Consider the following 23,729-nt stretch of genomic DNA (forward strand, 5'->3'; position numbering starts at 1 on the left):
TCCTAGGTCCTTTCATTGCCCTCTGGTTGTTGAATACTAATAATCAATGCAATGATTCTTTCAGTTCCCAATATATTAATTGTCATTAAATATTTATTTTCCGATCCACTTATCCAAGTTTTATGTTGAAAAGATCTTCTGTGTTTTCAACTTCAAAAGAGCATTCAGAGGCCGGCCCGATGGTGCAGCGGTTAGGTTCATGCGTTCCGCTTTGGTGGCCTGGGGTTTGCCAGTTCAGATCCTGGCACGGACCTGCTCACCGCTCATCAAGCCATGCTGAGGCAGCGTCCCACAAAGAAGAACTAGAAGGACCTACAACTAGGATATACAACTATGTACTGGGGCTTTGGGGAGAAAAAAGAAAAAGAGAAAGATTGGCAATAGATGTTAGTGTAGGGCCAATCTTCCTCAAAAAAAAAAAAAGAGCATTCATCAAAAGTTTATCACTTACCCATGGCAGTTGAAGCATTGGAATCTTCTTTACTGAAGACACCAATCTACTCTCTTTTGGACCATACTCTCAGAGTCATTCTTAGAGAACACTGACAGTGGTTACTTTTGTTTATTCTTTCGTCCACCTTTATGATGTGTGGATGGGGACTGGGGACTCAAATTCCCAGGATGACCTGAGTTTCTCTCCTGAAGGAGTTCGTAATCTAGTAGAGTAAAGCCCTGTGTAGCTTTTTTTTTTTTTAAACAGGAATATAAAACCAAAACACTTACCTTTTCCTCCACAGCTGTACCATTCTTGGAAAGACGGAAGCACATCACGGGACTGATAAATCAGATGTGGTTTGTAGTTCTTCTCTGCCATCTATGAAACCACCAAATGGTATGTTTAAATAGAGCAGTTTGTTGGTAGATGTCCCCCAGTCTAGTCAGCTCTTCTAGATTTCTCCCGAATTACATGCTGTATCTAGAGGGGTTCATCTCTCCCTTTTCAACTCATCCTATCCACGATCAGCTCAGTATTTCATTTTTATCAGTATTTTAATTCCATATATGTTGTTTACTTGATAGTTTTCTACTCTAGAATGGATAAAGAATAATATATTCAAAAATAAAAAAAAAAGAAAGAAAATTGAGCTGCAACCATAAATTAAAATGTTCAAGTATTGTAGGATGGTGGTGGTCACAGTAGGGGTGTCTGTGGGGAAGTTTTGGTCACCAACCAGAGTTAGCAACTTGTTAGAATATTGCTATTGTTATTTATGGAACATTTTGTAGATAAACTTAATCTTGAGTACAGTTTCAAAGATTGACAGAGAATTGACAGTTAATAGTGGATACTGGTTATCCAAGTGAGTGAGACAGTATGAAGGTGGGTCCAGATATCATAGCACAGAGATGGCCTGAGTGGCAAGAAGACCTTTCTAATGAGACAAGAGAACCGAGGACACAGAAGAATGAGACTAATGAATGGTGACTAAGAAAATCAGGAGTTTAGATTTGACATTTTGGGAAACAGGAGGACATCAGAGCGTTCTGGATATGGAGTTACACAGTCACAGCAGCGTGTTAAAAAGAGCATGTCAAAGATAACATTACAAATAACTGAGGAGATAAAAAGTTATTTTAAAAAAGAGAGAAGGAGAGGAGAGGGGAGAGTCCTGGAAAGCAGGTCATGTCAACCAAGCATTTATAGTATAAAGATTCTAGCACTGAAGTGATCAAGGGGGATGAAAATATGGGGTGAGTCCACATTGTGTTGTCGACGAAATACCTGAAACACTTCGCAGATGGCTGTGGTTCTGTTCTCATGACCAGCAAAACCCTGGTGCCGTGTTGTCATTTGGAAAGAGATATGATAAGGGGCTTCCTTTGGCCTCCAAGGCCGTCCACCTGGAGAGATTGAGGTGTGCCATAGGTAAGCAGAGTTGGAACTGGACGGCGTGGTCAACATGATTAGAGTCGTTCTAAAGGAGAAACATGTAAAGATGGTTCTGGGCTGGCCTTGCTCAGAGTGATGCCTGGGCTGCATTGCTGAGTCCACCTTTCCGAATGTGAGCACTCTCTGACAAACCTACAGTCAGGGTCCAGAGCTTCACACTTCTCTTATTCCAGACCAACATCCTTGACGCTGGGGTTTGATTTAAAGGGTTTTGTTTTTAAACTTAGAGAGTACAATTAAAATAACCTTTAATACCATTTTTCTCATTTTCTTCCAATACAGAACCCCAGATTTACTTGCCCAGTTTAATTATTCTGCTTCTCTTCATATCTGTGGCATTAGTTGCTGCCGTCATCTTTGGTGTTTACTATAGGAAAAAAGGGAAAGCACTGACAGGTATTGTGTCTACAGTGGGTTTTGAAAATGAATCTTAAAGAAAATGATACATTTCTAGGTAAATGCTTTGGAAGATGCATATATTGCCCATTGACTGCCTCCCGTGATCTGCTTACAATAAGGAGGTTGCCATCCTTTTCCATTTTCAGTTGCTCACTGTTTATCTTGTCTACCTCTGCTTTGCTATGATTTGATCAGTTTTCCCACATCGCATCCATGGACTTCATGAAACCCTGCATATCTTGCTATTTCCATTGACATTACATTACCTAATGTTAACATTGGTCAGTCAAAAGATTAAAGAGGGAAGATGGTGATTGAAGGGCACCAGTGTTAAGCAGAGACCAATGTTTGACTAGAAACCACTTTTTTTTTATTTTTCTTTTTTTTTAGGAGATCAGCCCTGTGCTAACATCTGCCAATCCTCCTCTTTTTTTCTTTTTGCTGAGGAAGACTGGCCCTGGGCTAACATCCGTGCCCATCTTCCTCCACTTTATATGGGATGCCGCCACAGCATGGCTTGCCAAGCAGTGCGTCGGTGCGCGCCCAGGATCTGAACCGGCGATCCCTGGGCCACCGCAGCGGAGCACGTGTACTTAACCACCTGCGCCACCAGGCCGGCCCCAGGAACCACTTTTTTCGAAGTCTGTTCATTTTTGAATATTTTTATTTAATGCAACTTGACTACCCTAACAGCATGGTAACTGGGGATTTGAATAATGCATATTCAGATGATGTGGGTCGCTCATATAGTCAGAGATAAACAGACTTCTAATGTTTTGATCTTGAATTTTTTTCCCTCTAATAATATTTTACTGCCATATCTTATCAATGTGAAAGACAATGGGCCTACCAGTTACTGAATCAGGATTTATAACTGTTAGCTTTCTCTTCATCCCTTCATTCAACACATGTTTATTGGCCACCAGGGACTGGACTCAATACGAGCAACACAAACACAGTGAGTGCCCTCATGGAGGAAGCATCTCAGTGGGCAAGGCAGGGTTTAGGCCCACAGAGTGAGGCTGAGTACTGAAAGGGAAGGTGCAGAGCTCCAGGTGAGCAGATGGCAGGAGTCTGCCTGGCCTTGGCATCAGCCACGGCCTCCCAGAAGAGGAGGCAGAGGAGCTGAGATCTGAAAGTCAGGTTGGAATTAATTAGCCCAAGGAGAATCAGAAGCATTCCATGCGGAGAGAACTGCACGATGAGGGGAGCAGGGTGAGTTGGGGGGATTGAAGGAAGGTTAGTGCAGCTGGAGCAGAAAGTCAGAACCAGCGTGAGGTGAAACTGGAAAGGGAGGCACAGCCAGATGCTACAGCCCTGCAGACATCGCTAAGGAGTTTGCTCCTTATCCTTAGCAAAGGAAAGTAAAAACAGCCATCTCAAATACCTCTGGTTTTAGTATTTGGGTATTTCAGTAATTAAAATAAATTTGGGGGTACAGTAAGAGTGGGTGCAGGCACACCAGTTAGGGGGACTTTCACAATCCTCCAGGGGAGAGGTTATCATAGTACTTAATGAAAAGTTATCGCCTCTGCGTGCAGATATTTCTCAGTACCATTTGTGACTAGTACTGGTCCCTACAAGGAAAGAGATGCAACTCTCCTTTTCTTGGGGGTAACTTTATTTTTATATAATTTCAAAATTATAGAAAACAAGAAGAATGATGATGATGGTAGCAATCACTGACATATATTGAATGTGTATTCTGTGCCTCACTGCTATATGCATTGACATGGACTAACCAAATCTCACAACAGCACTTTAAGGAAGGCACTATTATTTCCCCCTTTTATGATAAGGAAACGGAGGCTCAGAGAAGTTAAATAAACTGGGAAAGGTCACATAATAGGTATCATTAGCTATTATTATGACCTGATTATCTTTCAATGGAGAATTGACAACCTCCTGACTTTAGTCTTTATAGTGAATTCAACATTAAGTATTCAATGGAGGTAGGGTAAAATTTTATCTTTGTATAATGTAAGTTCATAGATTTTTTTTAAGTTTATAGATTTGACTTAAGTTTCATCACTTCGCTTGTAAAAAGTTAGTGGAGATAGACTTTGTATATGCCACAGAACATCTTCTTCCTTCTGAGAAGCAAGAAGGTATAGTGGAAAAGGATTGGGGGACCACTGGAACTTGATGGGGTCTGACACGGCCTTCCGGCGTGCACTTTACTTTTATTGGACATATGTTTGAGCTAGTTTACTGGTGAGTCAGTCTCCTAGACCCACGTCGTCCTTGTTCCTCTACACTGCCGAGCCTAGTCCCTCGTAGTCAAAGAAAAAGGTGTTCGCTGGAACATTGGTGAATCATATTTTGCTTTACATGGATCAGCAAGTTCTGTTTTTGATAGGAAGAATAAGATGCCTTCATAGTCTTTCAATTGGTTGATTTTCCTTTAAATGTTTTCACTCTCAGGAACTCTCACTGAAAGACTTGCAGAGGATTATGTTTAAAGATAATATTGAACTGAGATAGTGGTCAATAATACTGAATTAAAAATAGGAAGTAATCCTATGAAACCCTTATCCTTACTTTGTTTTTCTAGCTAATTTGTGGCACTGGGTCAATGAGGCTTGCGGCCGCCTAAGTGGAAATAAGGTAACTTTAAAAGTCTTAATTGCCTCCTTTAAGTACTTTTAACAATTAAGCTGATATAACTGTTATTAGTTGAATATTGAGCCCATGTGTAAGGGGTACTTCCTTGAGGGGATGGACCCTCAAATCCCAGGGCTGATTCCTACAGAATAACCCAAAGCCCAAGTCGGGGCTCATCCTAAATGCCTGTTTTCTTTGTATTTCATTCCATTTCTGTCATGTCTTTGTACATATATTATTTATATTATTATTTTAGTGACAATCCTGATTGCCTAGTACAGATTCCTAGGAGGAAAGAGCTGCCACTTTCCTTTACTCTGTAGTTATTTTGGTCATTTTTAATTTTGATATAATTTCAAAATGATAGAAAAGCGCTGAGAATAGTACAGAAAACTTCCACCTACCCTCTACTCCGATCCACCAATTGTTTCTACTTATCACATTGCTTTATTTGGTCTCTGCGTGTATATGTGTATGTATATTTTTTTCTTGAACCATTTTAGAGTGAATGGTAGACATTGTGCTCCTTGACCCTTAAATACTTCAGTGTGAATTTCTCTTATATAACCATAGGACATTTATCAAAATCAAGAAATTTAATAGTGGTACAATACTATTCTCCAATCCCCATTCGATATGAAAATTTCATTAATTATCCCATTATGTCCTTTAGATCTATTTTCTTAGGTATAAAGTTATATAAATTTTAGACCATGTGCTTATACTGATTCCTCCAGTTCCAGAACCACAGGATTCATTCTAGTCTTTCCCTTATCTGTACTTGACTCTTCCCTTCTCCAACAGTGTGAACCAGGCTCCTGTTATCCTCGATATATTTACTCACTTGCTCAATTCCGGAATACACAGAAAGTAGTTTCAGAATTATTAAACCATACCACAGCAGAAAACAGAGCTACTAACTAGAGTGCAATATTTGTTTACGGTTTTTTTTAAATTTTAGATTGCGAGTATAGGCAAAATACTGTGTTCTAAAGTTATTTGGGTTAGCTCTTCTCCTTGCTTTAGTGTGAACATACCATTCATTTGAAATACAGTTAGATTCGTTTGTTTCTGGTTATATGCCATTTCAGGGTTCCCCCCCCGACTCTGTAATTTTAAATAACACAAATAAAGTGACATAGTGAGTGTTCCATCTGTACTTGCTATGGTGGAAATAATTACTGTAAACACCACTTTCAGCCGTGTTTAGCAGAACCATGTTCTGATAACTCTGGGTATTAACGCTTCTGCCTTCTGCATTTAAATCAGCAGGAGTCCTCAGGCAGCAATTTTAGCAGCCCTCAGATGGAAGCCTCTAGTCAGCGTGAAATTTGTGAAGGTGTCTTACTGCTGACTCTGGAAGAGAAGATGTTTTCTGAAGATATGTGCTGTCCAGACGATGGTGGTGTCTGTGGGGGTGCGTGTGCAGGCGGTGGTCCCTGCGCACGGGGAGAAGACGCCAGGATGCTCACCTTGGTCAGCGAGATTGAGGTGGACCCCTTCAGGCAGATTCCTATGGAAGACGAATACGTGGACAGGCCCTCCCAGACCCCAGACTCTTTACTGTTCCTCGCTCAGCCTGGAAGCAAATCCACACCCCCTTTCACTGAGCCCCTGGAGGTGGGGGAGAATGACAGTTTAAGCCAGTGCTTCACTGGGACAGAGAACATGGTGGATTCCGAAAGCTGCAACTTGGCCGAGCCCCTGTGCAGGACTGATTGGAGTCCCATGTCCTCCGAAAAGTACTTGCAAAAAGAAGTGGAGGGTGACAGTTGCCCTCATTGGGCAGCCAGCTCCAACTCTGCAGATGGCTGCACAGGCTGCGGGAACCCTCCTAGGGAGGACCGGGAACCTCACATGGGTTCCCCGAAAAGTGGACCTTTGCCCCAGTGCGCCTGTGGCATGGGCCTTCCACCTGAAGAAGCAGCTGATGGGGCAGAGGCAGGAGGCCACCCCGTGGATGGGGCTGATGCAAGGCTTCCCAGCTCCGTGAGGGGAGGCCCTGGGTCTGGAAGCCCCTGCAGTGACCAGCCACCTGCATCTGGTAAGTAACTCTCTTGGTCTCTCCCTTCTGAGCATAAAGGCCTATTCTTGGTGCAGTGTTGCGGGGCAAGTGTCACAGACCATTTAGGGAAGAGGGAAACTAACATGGGAAAAATTCCACTCGAGGCTGATAAGCCTCTTTACAGGATGGGTTTTGATTCAGTCCACCAGTTGGGTTTGTGGGTTGTGCTCACTGCTCTGTGACTTTATCCTCTGGCCCCCAGGGCTGTCTCTTCCCTTATACTTGTCTTGTGCCCTTTTGTGTTCAGGCTTCTCATGATGGGATTAGACCTCAAATCCCAGTATTGACCCTGTGAAGACAATGTCAACATTGACCTCGGGATCGGCTGAAGTCAAGGCATTGCCTCAGATTCCTGGTTTTTGTTTTTAATGCCTCAAATCCCCCCCAAGAAAATCTGTTATAAATTTCAAGAGGACAAACAAAATTATTTAGTTAATCTTTAATTAATTAATATTTATTGAGAGTAGCTTGTTGGTTCTATACCAAATTAATGATGCAGTAAACCGTCCTTTACTGCTTTATATGAGAAGCCTCTTTTATAACCATGCATATAATATATTTATGGAGCCAGAAGGATAATTTTACAATTTAAAATCATAGAGATTTATCACTGCACCACTGCTTAAGCGTGAATAGCCCACCAATTATAATATTATAACTTTTTCTGCGAGGATAGAACACCATCTGTTTTATTATGTAGTTACACGGGCCTTGGCTGCTGATGGTGAGGGCTTCCTCTGGCTCTGAGGGATTACTTACTACATGGGGGGTCAGGGATCCTTTGAGAATCTTCTAAAAGCTATAGATACTCTCTCCGGAAAAATGAATATATGGATATATACTATTTAAGGGGCTTCACAGAATCCTCCCACCCTCAAAAAAAAGCACATTCATGGACCACTTTTATCCCGGAATGCTTTTCTTTTTCTTTTTCTTTCCTGCCTCTCTATTTAGACAGCAAGTGGTGCTAGCAGCTGGTCATTGAGTTATTTTATAACCCTGAGGTAGCTAGATTCCTGCCCTAAACTCAGAGACTGTTGGCCTCACGCTGACGATGGCTCCTCGTGTCTTTAGTAGAATAACGTACTTTAATCTGTTTTCCAAGCTTTGTGGTTTTGCTGCAACCACACGAATTCACTGATGTGTAAATTCTAAAATATGAACTCTCAAACTGAAAGGAAGAGATACGTTTGGGGATATTTTTCAAAGAACTGATGTGTTTTTCCTTCAGAAAATGTCATCAAGATTTTAAGGAATTTCCATGACTAAAAGTTGGCTCTATTGTTTATGTGCATTGTTCTATTTCTTTTTTAGCAGTTAATTTTCTTTGCGTTGGTGATAGAGACATACAGAAGACTAGTTTTGGGGGGGCTGTGGGGAGTGGGGAGGCCGACAGTGTGGCAGTGGCCATGTCTTGATAACACTGCCAGGGGCAGACTGGTTTTTCCATTGGTGCCACCAGAAGGGTGATGGCTGCCACTGTGTGAAAACCATCAACAGTTCCTGGAAGAACGGTGTTGGCCAAATTCAGAGAGCTTTTTTTTCGTAGTGTCATGAAACCAAAAGCCAGATGTGTGCTCTCCTGTTATGAGTTAAAACAGTGCCCTAGTCTGTTTTTCATTATCTTTTATTTCTCCTGCACTAAACATCTAGGCATGGAGGAAAGAGAAAAAAGTGTGTCATCAACTAAGTGGTGTTAATTTGCAAAAAGTTTACACTGCTTTTTCTGTCTTCCTCTGGTGCTTAGCCATGCAAGACATCGTAGAGTCTGCCCGAGGATGCCAGCAAACGGGCCAAATTCATTTTCGACTGAGGAGAAGCAGCAGCCAGATTGATTTTTGAGGCTGTGCTGTTCTCTTCATAATTACTTCTACGTGAACAGGCCTTCTGGTTTCTGGTCAAAATGGCACTTTCTCATTATTGCTTTTTTTAAAAAAATTGTCATAATTTGTGTTCCATAAAATGTGTAGAAGAGGATGGAGCTTGGGTAAAAGATAAGAGAGGGGCCTAATCCTATTTGATTTCCTAAAAGCCACTCTGCTCCCAGGACCTGAGGGAGGTGGCCTTTTTTACTGGGTTTTGGATTTTTATATGTGGGTGTTTTGTTGTTTTTTTTGTAAAGTTACAACCAAATCAAGTGGTTTCTGGAGAAATGACATGATTGGGCACTTCCCCAGTAGGGAAGAGTATCTGCTTTGCACCCAGCATCCTTTTGAAGAGAAAGATGAGTCTTCAAACAGCTCCACAAATACCCAACATTAAGGCTATTTTAGCAGTGTTATAACTCTTAAAGAACAGTGAGAGTTACTAGCGAAGACCAATGAAGAGGGCAACACACTTTTGGTTATGTCTTATAACCATGTCTTAATTTACATCTTAAATTACTATCCTGACGACATGACAGGGGTTACCTTGGTTACAAGCCCCTTCGCCTTGAGTTTGGAGAATTCTCACTGTATCTAGAAAGTTATTTCATGTGAAAGAATGAACAACTTCTTGTAATTAAGATGTCTCGGGGTCGGCCCCATGGCTTAGCGGTTAAGTGCACGCGCTCTCCACTACTGGTGGCCCGGGTTCGGATCCCGGGCTGAGGTGGCGTCCCACATACAGCAACTAAGGAGGATGTGCAACTATGACATACAACTATCTACTGGGGCTTTGGGGAGAAAAAGGGAAAAAAAAAGGAGGAGGATTGGCAATAGATGTTAGCTCAGGGCCGCTCTTCCTCAGCAAAAAGAGGAGGATTAGCACGGATGTTAGCTCAGGGCTGATCTTCCTCACAAAAAAAAAAAAATGTCTTTAGTTGGCCAGTGATTTGCTTCTGGCCCCTGAAATCACTTAATTGGTTCAGCTGCTTCTGAGCTGGAGAGAGTTGTTTATTTACAGGGCCCACAATGATTCTTAATGAACACCAGCTACATATTGTTTTTCTATCAAATTTTATTGAGGGTCCACTGAGCTATGGAGACATGGAAAACAAGTAGAGACTGAGGTCAGGGTGTGGACAACACAAACAGAATCAATAATTTGAGAAAGCAAGGCCTTCCACGAGCTCATTCATTCATTCATCCAGTCACAAATAACTAGAGGAACAAGAGACCATAGCTCCCTGTTCCCTAACTTACTCTCAGCCTCCCACTCCTTCAGTCTGCTCTGGGGAGCTGGGGGCCAAGCAGGGGATGGAAGGACTGGCATTAGCGGTCCTGGGCAGACCTAGATGTCCTGGGTACAGGAGGCAGAGATGACGGAAGCAAAAGTGAGTTGGTTCATCAAAATGGCACAGATATGCCAAGGCCGATGCCTGGGAGCCAAGGGCACTGGAGGATGAAGGGCACTTGCCTGACCCCATTTCTCCCCCATCCTCAGTCTCCCATCCCTGGGTCCCACCCTGTCCTGACATGACTGTTCTTGAGTGTCCATTTCCATCCTGAAAGGATGGATAAAGGTTTTCCTGCTCTATTTTTCTTTCCCTTTCCTTCCCTCCTCCCACAGAATGGATAGTCCTCTGTTTCTAACTTTCTTCTCTCTCCTGTTGAAATGCCATCCACTACCTTGTGTTTCACTTTTAGCTATGTATGGTAAGGGCAAGTATTAGCTCATTGATTCTGTAAATTAAAAATATTTTATAATTTGGTTATTTGGTAATAATACACAGCATTCATTGGTGCTAAAAGTCAATGCATTATTTCAAAATATATGAAAAATGTGTTCACTGTATACTTTGATTAATTTAGTCCTGCTTGCCTTCTTTCTGTTCTAATGGGGCTCATTTTGGAAGGGTTTCCTTCGTAAGCTATTCTAAGTAATTTTCAAGCATGATTCAGAATGGAACTATTAAACACTGCTTCCCTTCTCTTATCGTCATATACCCAGTTTCTTCCAAATGCCTAAAACAGAGCTTGCATTTCCATAAAAAGGAAAATCACATGAGAAGCATATGGGTTAAATATAAAATAAGTTTTTAAAAAATTCCGAAAGAACCCAAGGTAGCCTGGGTAGTTTGACTGTATTTGTGTATATTTTTAGTTCTGTTCCTTGGAAGAAAATCTACATGACAATTGGGGGATATTTGCTATAGTTCTTGTGATTTAATATTCATGCATTTTAAACAACATAAGCTTTTGAGAAGAGAAGTGTGCATTACCCTGCTTAAAAATGTAAATTCTGTCAGGGATTGAGTTCTTAAAAGGAAGCTTATTCTCTCTGCCTGAGAAATAGAGATTCCATGGAGCCTGCTGTGTAAAGCATGGACTTAGCAAAGTATAAACACCTTTCTGGTCACCATGGGGCACTTCATTTATTATTGTTTCTGTTGACTTAAATGCTATTTTTAACTCTCTCAAGTTACTTGAAAATTTTTCTAGTTGTCATATTAAATATTAATGTTAGGCCAACTAACCCATTTTAAATGTTAGAAACTCTTCAAAATTTCTAATTTAAAAAGTCCTCGTCATTTTGGCTCTCAAATCATACTTTTGGGTAGCCTTCAAATAGAATTCTATCAGTCGCGTGTGTTCAGAGACATGTAAGACTGTGTTGATGTTCTGAAGGTTATATTTTTATCAGTGACATTAGTGATATTAGTTACCAGGTGCTGGCTAAGGGCTTCACGTGTATCATCTTCTTAATTCCCCACAGAAATCCTATTGGCAAGTTCCTTGCCCAGAACCACGCAGCTAATCAGCTACAAAACCCTGATTCAAATATCTGATTGTGAAGCCTGTACCTTAAACCATTGCACTGTCTCCCCTTAAATCAGTGCCACTGATATGGATTTCATTTGTGTACGGTGCCTTGGGGAATCCTCAGTGTGCCACAGAACAAGGGCAGGCTCGGGCCTGGGATAATTGGCTACTCTGGCCAATTACTATTTTCACTATCACTGATTCTTTTGTGAGGAGAGCCCTTTCTTTCACATGCCTCCAATCCCAGCTTTTTTGTAAGGAGGCAGCCTTGCAGGGGAAAGCTGTCAGAGAGGCAGCTGAGGAGAGTAAGGAAGAAGGGAGTGAGGAAGCCTTGCTTTGCTTGTATTCCCAGAGGCTCCATTGACTAATGGTACCTATAAAAGCCTCAGGCCTTTTAAAGCATCTTGGATAAGCCTCATCCATACCATCTTTCCCTTTTCACATTCCCCTCTTACCAGCCACCAGCAAGGGAGAGGTCCCCCCTAACATCAGAACATGCTGGGGCTGGGCCGGCTCCGTGGCTTAGCGGTTAAGTGCGTGCGCTCTGATGCTGGCAGCCCGGGTTCGGATCCCGGGCGCGCCCCAAGGCACCACTTCTCCGTCCAACGCGAGGCCGAGTCCCACGTACAGCAACTAGAAGGATGTGAATCTACGACATACAACTATCTACTGCGGCTTTGGGGGGAAAAACATGAATAAATAAAATCTTAAAAAAAAAAAAAAAAAAAGAACATGCTGGGGCTTCCTTGGCTCTCAGTGGAAAGAGTTACCCCTTTGGGGGCAATTTCAACTGCAGAAACCATGGCAACCATGCTGAAAAGGAGGCCCCACGGCACCCCCTGATGATGCAGCTTGCTGACATGGTGTCCCATTGATTCGCCATCCCAGGGCCTTGCCCTCTCAGGTCAGCTTGCGTGACCATGTAAAACCCTTCTGTTCTGAAAAGCAGACAGCAAATTTTAAGGAATTATTGCTTTTGAGCAAGGACAGTTCAGGACTGAGGTATATGATAGAATAAGAATATTATCAACTCATTCTAAACCTTGATGTACTTTAGTGCTTCATTCAACTCACAGCCGACTTGCATGACGAGAAATGAAACCGTAGGGGATTAGTGTAGAAGTACACAGATGAGTGTTCAAACCAGAGACAGTCATGATAGATTACTTCAGCAAAGAAAACAAAAGTTGGTTAGATTTCTAGAGGAAAGTGCCTTTCAGTCTTTAAGACACGTTGAGGTCCTCCAAAGCAGGGAGGGGAAGAAAACATTACGGTTCAGTACAGTTCCCAAATCTATGTTTCCTTGGGAGTTCCATGAGCACTAATACTACATCCTGGGAGTAGTTATGCCATCACGGCACCTAATGCATTCTTTGCTGTTTCCCAAGCATTTTCAAGTCTGTCATCTCATTTGACCCTTATGCCATCATGACAGGTACTCATGCATTCATTTATTCATCTAACATTTATCATATGCCTGCTCTGTGCGTGCGGCTGCACCCTGCCAGGCTAGCAGGGCTGGAAAATTGATGCTCATTTCATGAGCATCTGGAGAGTTGTTAGGTGGTTTGTCCCAAATTCCACAGTTAGTGGGGGCCAACCCAGGACAAGACCAGAGCTTTCAGACCTCTGCACTGTCCTCTGTCCCGCCCATTTCTTACCCTCCTGTCCTCGGGCAGCCACAGAAACCACCATCCCTTTAGTCACCAGTTATGTACCTTCAGTTCTTCAGAGACCGAAACACCAGGATGACATTGATGTTATTAGATTACTTGCGGGTGAGTCTGCATTGACAAGCCATGGAAAAAGAAGGCTGTTAGACAGTCTTCATCTTTGAAGCAATGTCAGTCAATAGAGGGGAAAAAAGCAAACCTGGAATGCTCACATGCAAAGTAACTGTGTGCTGGTGTTTGCAATGCAGCCAGCCTGGCATGGAGGGAGCACTCAGTAAATTCTGGATTTGGGGTGTTGTTTCTGTTACTATTATGACTGTAATGGGTGCTCTCTTAATCTATCTCCACCAACCATAGATTAGCCCACACTCCCCTTTCCCTCTGTAAAGTAAGCTTACTGAAGCCCACAGCACCCTGATGACTCACAATTAATGGGTCACTCAAGAATACCCAGGCCCTTCTGCTCCCACCTGGTGAATGGCCACGCTTACTAAAATCTGTGGGTGTTCCCAGTCCTGTGAATGTGAGTTGTAATTTAAAACTTTAACTGTTACATCAGCTGGTAAAAAGTGAGGTTGATAAGCATGAGAACTGTTTCTATGAAAACTGTTCAATGCTTCCGGACTATTCAAAGAATGAGTTGCTAGAAGTTTTTTGCTATTGAAGTTGGGGTGGGTGAGACAACAATGAAAGATGGAGGGAATAAAACTCTAGAAAGATTCTGCACTTAGACTGCTTGGCAAGTGACTTCGTTCTCCTTCCACTTTAAAGTAACCAAAACTAGAGATTGTAGGCAAAGCATTGAAGGAATAATTGATACAGTCAGTAGACTTTTTCTCGAAGGGACAAGCCTCACTCGACATCAGAAAGCTGGTGTTGAACAATTTACAGCAGGTGTCAGGCGGCTTGACCACCAGGGAAACATAGTATAGGATCCGTATTTTAGGAGCACCAGTGGATAGCCTTTGCAACTCGGTGTCTCACTCAACACTTAGTTCTTTATCAGTAGAGGAAATTAGATTGGCAAACACTTCTGCAATATCAAAACATGTCCAACATATAAGACATTACCTCCAAAAAGAATGATGCTAAATTAGAGCATCAGTGGGGAAAAAAATCCCAGAGCAATACTCCTACAAGCTGCGTGCCACTCAGGACCAGCTTGGGACCATTTCCAGAGCCCAGTGAAAAATGAAAATATGAGGCCTCTTGTGCAAAAATTAATAAGAATTTCAAGTTGATGACAGCAGAACATTAAACCAAGCAGGGCTTTCGGAGTGCAGGGCCTTGTGTGACTGCACAAGTCACGTGCCCATGAAGACAGCTCTGCTGCCACTTATTTGCAAATCAGAAGAATCTGTTAAAGAAGTTTAGTCTGTACCAGTTTACTACTCTCATAAAAGTCAGCATGGATGGAATGGACTTGCACTTGACAAAGGTGGTTTGCATCACTGCACCTTCGAGAAAGAAACATGAAGAATAAAATTGTTTGAGAATCTCATACTCTTTCTGGGCAACTTTTTTTTTCTTTTTTTTGCTGGGAAAGATAGTCACCCTGAGCTAACATCTGTTGACAATCTTCCTCTTTTTTTTTTCTCTCCTCTCCAATGCCCCAGTACATAGTTGTATATTCTAGTTGTAAGTCCTTCTAGTTCTTCTATGTGAGCTGCCACCATAGCATGGCTTCTGACAGATGAGTGGTGTGTTTCCGTGACTTGGAACCAAACCTGGGCCGCCAAAGTGGAGCATGCTAAACTTGAACCACTAGGCCATCAGGGCTGGCTTGGTAACTTCTTTACATCCTAATCGTCAGGAATTTAAAGGCCTTGTTTTTATCCTCTCTCCCACTCTGCTCCCTCCAAGAATAATAGTCTTGATCCAGTCTGTGAATCAAAGGATTCTGAAATGTTTACATGTATCTCTTAGGCAAAAGGGTTTCAGTGCCATTTTTGGAAAAAAAAATAGAAAATAAGAATATAGATCCTATAGAATATATCAAAGATATTGTTTGTCATGAGGCAATGGGCATGGAATGAAATTCTTCATATGAAAATTGATATGCAAGATGATGGTAAAAACATGGGTTTTTACCTGAGCTCAGACAAATTGAAGATTCTGACAGGAAGAAGTTTACACAACAATGGATTCATAATGATAATTTGTTGGAAAGTAAAATTGAAAATCATGGAGAAATCACATATACCATGACATTAACATATAAATCTCAATATGAAGAGGACAAAGAAGAGGTGGGATTCCATTGAAAATCATCAATCAATCTGGCAGTGGCTAGCAATGCTCTCTCTGTAATTTTGCATTATATATATATTTTATTATACATAACAGAACCAGCAGTCAATGTTGTTGTAATAACAAAAAGGTAGAGGAATTATACCCAGAAAAAGTCATACTTCTAAACAACTTAAAATTACTGATTTTATTAAATAAACATTTTAATATTTTATTAAATATTAAATTATATTTACAATATAATTTAATTTTTAATATTAAATATTTTAAATCAGAATAGAACGTTTATGGTATATACATACTGGTTTTGATTTCTCACTTTGACTTTTTCTATTAACTAACTAGTGATCTCTCAATAGGAGGGCTTCTGTGTTACATGCTCCCTCATTCTGCTGCTGCTACAGAAGCCCTTGTATCAGCGATTGGTCAGTAGAAGCTGAGTTACTTGAAAGTCATTTACAAGTTCATATCTTAAACATCTTTTTTGACTTAAAACCTATAGCTTACATTCACACACTGATTATTTTTTAGTATAAGTCTGTATTGGCAGATTATTGTCCCCTGAGCCTTTGTGACATTAACCACGCCATCTTAATTTCCAGTTTCTGTTTCTTTAGTGCAGAATGAGAAGTTATATTTATTTACAAAACAAATCTGAGTGCAAAACCCTTCTGGACTTTTAATGTTTTTTGTTTTGTTTCGTTTTTTTCCCTTTTCCAGCGGTTGCCTTGCCCACAGCACCACACCAGTTCAGCAGTTTGTTGTTTTCTTCTTTTGTTTTGCATTTAATGACTCACGTTTATTGGGGTCCTCACAAAGCATTCGCTTTAGTTTTCATAGAAACATGTCCCATTTTTTTCCACACTTACATTTCACCACTTTACGTAATATTTAATTACATTTCCTAGTGAGCTCAACTGGTAAAAACAGACCTGAGAATTAACTTGGTAACTGGTGGGAGCAGGAAGGCACAGACATACTAGAGAGTAGACCCCTAGCTTAGAGAACACTGTCTGTTATGAGCACCTGTCGGTGTATTTTAGAGGGAATGGAGAACGTGGGTCAATCCGGCTAGTTCGTGAATGGAAACACTAGCTGGCCTCCCCCATTTTGCTTTGGGGTTATTAAGCAAATAAATCCCCACCACTGCCCATCTTGGAATATACTCCATACAGCTGCATATGGGAGAAATAGCATGAGTCGCAAATCTTCCCATGTGACTTTAGATTTATTGCTCACATTTGAAATCCCTGTGTTCATGGGCCGCTGCCTCAGTCTCGGCTTCTCTGCAGGTACCCTGTGGGTGGAGGCAAGTCTCCCCAAAAGGATTTCCTGTGTGCTCTTGGTATTTCAGTCAGACCATCCAAAACATGCCTTCCAAAGTTGGGGAACATCTCTTCATGTGGAGTGGTGACAGGAACTTAATTTTACTTGTATAAATTATTATTAGGTTGGGTCACAATACAGAAGAACAAAGATGAGGAAGATGAATAATGACGAGCCATTTTGATGTTCACCTCCCATGATCAGACTAAAAGATTCTGTTTGTGATACTGAGTGTTGGGGCATTTCTGCATCTGCTTGGTTTGTGGCAGTTACTTTCACCAGAGGGACATTTCTAGAGCATCAGTCTTTAAAAGAGAATAATAAGAAGTAGCAGGTTTCCTAAAACTTGTTGAACTTTCCATTTGTTTTTTCAAAAGGCCCTTTAATTAAAGACTGGCTCAATCCAGTCACCCATAAAGAAGAGATGACAACCCTCTAGGGACAAAACATGCCTCAGAGTTCAGAAGAAAAGAGTGATTTATGGTTTGATTTTTTTTTGTTCCATTTTAGTCTTCTGAATCTCTTCTGTTCCAGGATTAAAAAAAAAAAAAAAAAGTTACGGAAATTGATTAACTTCTAAATCTTGAGCCTGGGTGGCCCCATGGCCCCCCAGGGCTGAGCTGTTGGGGACCTCCATGGAGGGTGGGAGGTGTCAAGGCACCTGGGGTGACAGAGGCCTCAGATGTGTGAGTCTAGTCAGAGAGGAGGCAGGGCTGAGGTGGGCTCCGGGGTCCCATCAGACAGCAACCGTCCATCAGCCTTCTTCCCTTTCTGACACATTTGACCATAGCTGGGCCACACAGGCTGTTCGCTGCATACCAATCACCCGTGTGCACACACCTTTTTGTAACACGTGAATCTTCTCTGTGATTCCACAATCCGGCTGTGTTCTGTTCCCCGAGTCCCGTGTGGCAAACGGCAAAACTTGAGCATGGCCATTAGTTCCTGCTTCCCTTTGATCGCCTCCCTTCGCTTCTCTCGGGCTTCTCTGCGCTTGTCTTCTCTCTCTCCCCCTCCTTCCTTCCTCAGCCGCAGTCAGGCCCACTGAGATGGCACGTGAAGGAACCAGTGGGGGTGCCCGCTGCGTTTCAGGAGCCGTGTGGGCGAGGAGGGGCCGCTCCAGAGCCCGTGAGAGCACTGGTGCGCCATCGCCCCCGATTCATGGGAAACTCCTCTCACAAGACCAAGTTCTCACCGAGACTTGCTGACTCACCCTCTGCGTGTTCTCTCTTCCTCTCCCCTTGTAGGCAATGTGACTGGAAACAGTAACTCCACGTTTATTTCCAGCGGGCAGGTGATGAATTTCAAGGGCGACATCATCGTGGTCTACGTCAGTCAGAACTCCCAGGAGGGCCCGGCAGGGCCGGGCGGCGGCGCTGGGGAGCCGGTGGGCCGCCCGGTGCAGGAGGAGAGCCCGGCGCGCTGCGACTCGTTCGCGGGCCTCGGGCCGCGCTTCCCGGACACGTGCGCCGGCGCCCCCGGGCCCGACAAGGCCTCGCGGCCGGTGCAGGAGCAAGGCGAGGCCGAGGCCCGCGCGCCCGGGGCTTGGCGCTGAGCGGCCGGGAACCCACTGCGGGCCACGGCGCCCCACGGAGCCGCGATGCCGCCGGGCAGCGCCGACCTCCAGCCCACGCAGCCCGCCCCCTGCGCCGGCACGACCGGGACCGCGTCCCTACCCGGCGGCGGGGGCCGCGCGCGCCTGCGCCTCGGCGGGCCCGGGGGCGGGGCCTGGGAGCAGGGGGCGGGGCCCGATCTGCGTCTTTCCGCCCCTCCATTCGGTACATCTGCGTCCAATTACCTGACGTTCTCTGCCCACCTGCTCTCCATAGAATCGGGGACTTGTAAAAAAAAACGTACCTTTGTTATCACCATTCACTGATGTCCACAGTCACGTACCGACTAATGACCCAGGTACACGTTGCTGTCTTTGGTCGCTCCGCTGTTACCTCCTTTTAGGGATTTTCTCCCTCCTCTCCCACCTCCCCTTATCGTTTCATCAGTACTGGTCTCTTTATGACATCTGTTTTTATGGCTGTCCCGTCTTATTTGGGTCTTTATTTTTTTCTCCTATATTTATGTCACTTTCTTAACATTTTTCTTGTTACTTCCCCACCACCATTTTTTTGACTACTTAAGGATTTTCTTGAAAATTCTCCTAAGGGTGACGGTCTATTTTACATATTTTTTTTGCACCCCTTCTCACAAGTAGGTGCCTGTGTTTGGGTGATGGCTTTTGGAGGGAGGGGTTGTCTGTACTAAGCACTTGGGGGAAAAAGCTGGACATGTGAAGCGTGGAGGTAGGCTCAGGGAACAAGTGGAGAAACTTTTCGTTTTTGAAAAATTTTCTGTTTCCATTTTTCTAAAGGAAAGAAAAAGGGAAACCCCATTTTGCCCCCTGAATGTCTTGACGTTTGTGTCAATGCTTGGGCAGAACTAAGTTGCAGTTTGCATCCTCCCTTACGCCTTCCCAGGATGGGTCATTCCCTGCGGTGATTTGTTTACCCCTTCCGGCTGAGGCAGTCAGGTACTTTGGCAACTAAATCTCTAAAAATCCAAGTTGCTGCAGCTTGGCATTCTTATTCTTGATGTCTCTCTGGAAAAGAAGAGAAAAGTGAACGCACACAGGGATAGCCTGCACAGAGTGCAAAGAAGGTGCCAGGGAAGTTTAAGAAAGAAAGAATAAAATGGAAGTATTAATTTCCATTTCTGGATAGGAATGGCATACATGTGTTTAGGCAATAGGCCCTATTTTCTTCCAAAATAATTGTAATTTAGCCTTGTAGAAGTGGAAAACATTCCTGCTATTTTCCAATGCATTTAAATTAAAAACCAAGTCTTCACATTGTGGATTGAAGGAAACTTACCCTAGAGGTGTTTTTCTCTTAGCATCAGCCCTCTTGTGAAGAAATATAGAGTCTGAGTCAGCTTGAAAGGAATTACCTGAGTTGTCCCATCTATTGTGGCCAGTGAGCATTTGTTCTCCTCAAATACTAGAGAAAAGTTAAAAATCTAAGCATATTACAGTTAATTTTGTGGATCTGGTAGGTTTTAAGAGTGCTGATAGTTGTCACTGTCCAGACTTTAATGGCACAAATGCCCAGCTGAAGGGAATGACCATTGGTCACTGGTTTCTCGCTACTGGTTGCAGATCTACTGGAAATGCTGAAAGGGTAGCAGTAATTGTGATTTTTAATGGAGAAGCAGAGGATGGCTCTAGAATTTATGGGACTCCTTAGCTGACATAAAAAACTGCAGGAAATAACTGCATTGCCAGAATGATTGCTTGGTGGGAATTTACTGTCTGTTCTGCCCTTTTAGTTAACATCCATCCAAAGAGAGATGTTATAAAAATGGAAGAAACCATTATGCCTTTTAATATAGAGTATCTTAAACAGACAAACTGTAGTTCACCAAGTGCCATGCTGGGCTAAAGACCCAAGTTTCTACTGTGACTGTCATCATCTCACTGATATTAGTTTACCTTTCTGTGCTTTCATTTTTTTTCTATAAAAAGGCACTAATGATCATTTTTGACACTTTCTCTACCCAGAGATAACAAAAGGATGCTACAGTGCCTATTAAAATATCTTGAGCTCCTTAAATAAAAGGTGCTAAATAAATACATAAGAATCTACTTTCAGAAAAAGGTAGTATTCTTTCCCACACTGATCTTTACTAATTCTGTATTGATCCAAAGACAATTAAATGATGGGAAATGTACAGCAAATTTTGGTCTGTGTCTGTGTATCATAGAGATATATGTGACAAATGTAAACAGAATGAAATGAAGACAATAATGAAAAATTGTTTAGGGCATGTGATAAAGAGATTATTAAACTTATATTTGACCATAAAAGATTCTTTTTCATGGCTTGCTTAAACAGAATTCTTTGTGAAATAATGATCTGACTTATTCCTGATCTCTATGGTGTAAGTTGGTTTTCTGGTGTCTTATTGGTGGAAACCTCGACAACAGAGTTGGGACAGAAAATGCCTTGCTTTGATGATATATCTGCTGCTGATCTCATAAGAAAATTCTTTAAAATACAGGTTGGGGGCCGGCCCCGTGGCTTAGCGGTTAAGTGCGCACGCACCGCTACCGGCAGCCTGGGTTGGGATCCCGGGCGCACACCGACGCACTGCTTCTCTGGGCCATGCTGAGGCTGCGTCCCATATACAGCAACTAGAAGGATGTGCAACTATGACATAGAACTATCTACTGGGGCTTTGGGGAAAAAAAGGAGGAAGATTGGCAATAGATGTTAGCTCAGAGCCGGTCTTCCTCAGCAAAAAGAGGAGGATTAGCATGGATGTTTGCTCAGGGCTGATCTTCCTCACAAAAATAAATAAATAAATAAATAAATAAATAAATAAATAAATAAATAAATAAATAAATAAATAAATAAATAAATAAATAAATAAATAAATAAATAAATAAATAAATAAATAAATAAATAAATAAATAAATAAAATACAGGTTGGTTATGCAGTGAAAGAGTTAAAAGGGAAGTGGTGTTTAGGGTTTCCTACTCACATTTAACTCAACTACCAGAAGAAGGAAGAATTAGTTTCTCTTTCTACCTGTAAGCGCAAAGAGCAGTTTGAATGTGATGTATTGAAACTTTCATATGGGGGGGGGGGGCTGTGTAACAAACCACCGCAAAGCTTGATGGCTTGAAACAATCACCATTTATTGAGCTCACAGTTCTGTGGGTTGGTTCAAGTTGGTTGGTTCTTCAGGCCTCAGTGAGCCTGGCTTGGTCACCCGTGTGCAGTCTGCAGGCTGGCTGGCTGGGGGTTGCCTGGGCTAGACTGAGCCCTCTTCACACGGTCCCTCATCCTCCCAGCAGGCTAGCCTGGCTGTGTTTTTATGGTGGTGGTAGGGTTCCGAGAGAACGCTTCTACGTTCTGCCACATTCTGTTTGCCAAGCAAGACCCAAGGGCAGACAGATTCAAGGGATGGGGAAACAGACCCCCACCTCTTTAAGAGAAGACAGAATGACGTTGGGAAGAGGGGCAGATACAAGGAGGGGGAGAATGGGGCCCTTTTTGCCATCTATCTACCATAGGGACGTTGTTTGAAATAAAATCGTGCAGGGAAGAGTGCATCTGGGAGCAGAAGAGGAGCATTTCCCAGCGTCTAATAAGTGGTTCCTTCTCTGGTGATCGCATTCCTTTGATGCAGAGTACTGTGGATTCCTACAGCCAGAGGGACACCCACATTCACGTTTAAGTATTAACATTTCTTCCAAAGCCAAATATACATGACTGGGGAGTGGGTTCTGCTTTTCTGCTGCATTCCATTGGCACAGATCACTGAAAAGTGACTATTTGTAAAGTGAAGAAAACTGGTGAGATCCTTTGGGTAGAAGAACTTGTCGCATAAACAGATAAAGGATGTCATTAGTGTTCACTCTTTATGCTGATTCAACAGACAGACTCTTTATGGTTAGATACTGGGCAAAAAGGTAAGCTTGAGCAAAGGTACTGTCCTTGGTGGGGGAGATGTAATTTTGAAACATTTGCTCTTTGACAGTCACTGATGGCCCATGACTCTGCTTGGCTATCTGTTTGGGGAGCTGTGAGGTGCTCCAGGCATGAGTTGCACAGCCCCCTTTTGGGAGAAGGGGTAAGCATTCAAAGCCCTAAACATTCGATTGTGAGTCGCCATTTTTATTAGTGTGCTTTTAACGCTTGGGCCCTGAGCATCCCTGAGAAAGGAGATGAAGATAGCTGGAGAGTCCTGAGGAGTCTAGGGACGTCCTACAGAGTAGGGAGGACTATGGACATTGCTCTGCTCCAGGGCCCCAGAGGAGCTGCTGGGAAGGGGTTATCAGCAGAATTCTGGCCCCCAGGGCTGTTCCACGAACAGACTACCTTGCGACTACTAAAGCCTTGCCAAAAAGAGGCAAGACCTGAAATTGGGCAGTGGTGGGATCAACAGTGAGCACAAGCATGTCAGATAGTTTCACTGAAGCCAAACTCAAAGGTTCAGAGGGGCCACAGATACTGGAAACCCTGGACCAACACTCCCCTGGTAGCCCCCACTTACAAACTGCTTCCCTTGGTAAAATAACCCCATGTCCCCCAAGGTCTGAACAAAGGGAGGACTGAATAAATTTCCAAGTGGGGAGGGACGCCTAGGTGACCTCTGACTGTGACCCCTCCACCATGGTTTCTCATGGCTCTTAGGAGTCTGACTTTCTGTCTGTCCACCTCACTACTCCATAGTTATTGACCCCAGGTTGAAACTCATGCTTGGCCAACATCTTTTTGCTTCATTCCCCTTAGTAAAACTGACATGCAGGAACACTTTCCAGAAAATCTTCATTTAAGAATAAGATTACCAATAGCATAAAAGTTAAAATGACGAATTCCAGGTCTATGACAGTAACCGCATTCTACTGCAGGGGCTGGTGAAGTTTCCCTATCTCCCTATGTAGTAGAACAAGCAGGAGTTTTGCAATCAGACCAGAAGTCAAAACTCAGATGCTATTGACTTACCTCGTGCAGCCGCTTAACTTCTTAGCCTTATTTTCCACATGTGTAAATTGAAGATAGCAATATTAGTTTATAGGGCTGGGGTAAGGATGAAATGGGATGAGGTACAACCAAGCACCCGCAGAGTTCCTGGAAGATACTAGTAGTGGAGACCCAACTGTCGTGCTGTCATTCACTTTCCTTCTCTGTCTCTTACATCTGTCCATTCCTGGACACACAAGCAGTCTCAGACATCACGTTCCCTTCCTGTATTGGACCATGTAACTATAAGCTGACTCTGCCACTCATCTCAGACACCTTCCTACTCTTTGAAACTGGGTCCAAGGGTGCACCTT

The 23,729-nt window shown here is 43.0% G+C and overlaps 1 protein-coding gene across 3 annotated transcripts in view; it reads left to right on the plus strand.

The window, feature by feature from the left end:
- Positions 1 to 20,764, plus strand: part of TNFRSF11A (TNF receptor superfamily member 11a) — a 52,622-nt gene extending 31,858 nt beyond the window's left edge. For 2 of the 3 annotated variants that reach the window (XM_087439317.1, XM_087439318.1), the window contains exons 6-10: positions 738 to 832; positions 2,174 to 2,287; positions 4,845 to 4,897; positions 6,164 to 6,938; positions 18,141 to 20,764. In XM_087439317.1, the coding sequence (XP_087295443.1) occupies positions 738 to 832; positions 2,174 to 2,287; positions 4,845 to 4,897; positions 6,164 to 6,938; positions 18,141 to 18,448 (1,345 nt within the window). In that variant the 3' untranslated portion in view covers positions 18,449 to 20,764. The remainder of the gene's footprint in view (positions 1 to 737; positions 833 to 2,173; positions 2,288 to 4,844; positions 4,898 to 6,163; positions 6,939 to 18,140) is intronic. The other variant, XM_087439319.1, reaches the window with a different exon arrangement.
- The last annotated feature ends 2,965 nt before the right edge of the window (positions 20,765 to 23,729 follow it).

This window comes from Ceratotherium simum, chromosome 14 (assembly GCF_057802395.1).
Source record: "Ceratotherium simum simum isolate JZ-2026a chromosome 14, ASM5780239v1, whole genome shotgun sequence".
NCBI lineage: Eukaryota > Metazoa > Chordata > Mammalia > Perissodactyla > Rhinocerotidae > Ceratotherium > Ceratotherium simum.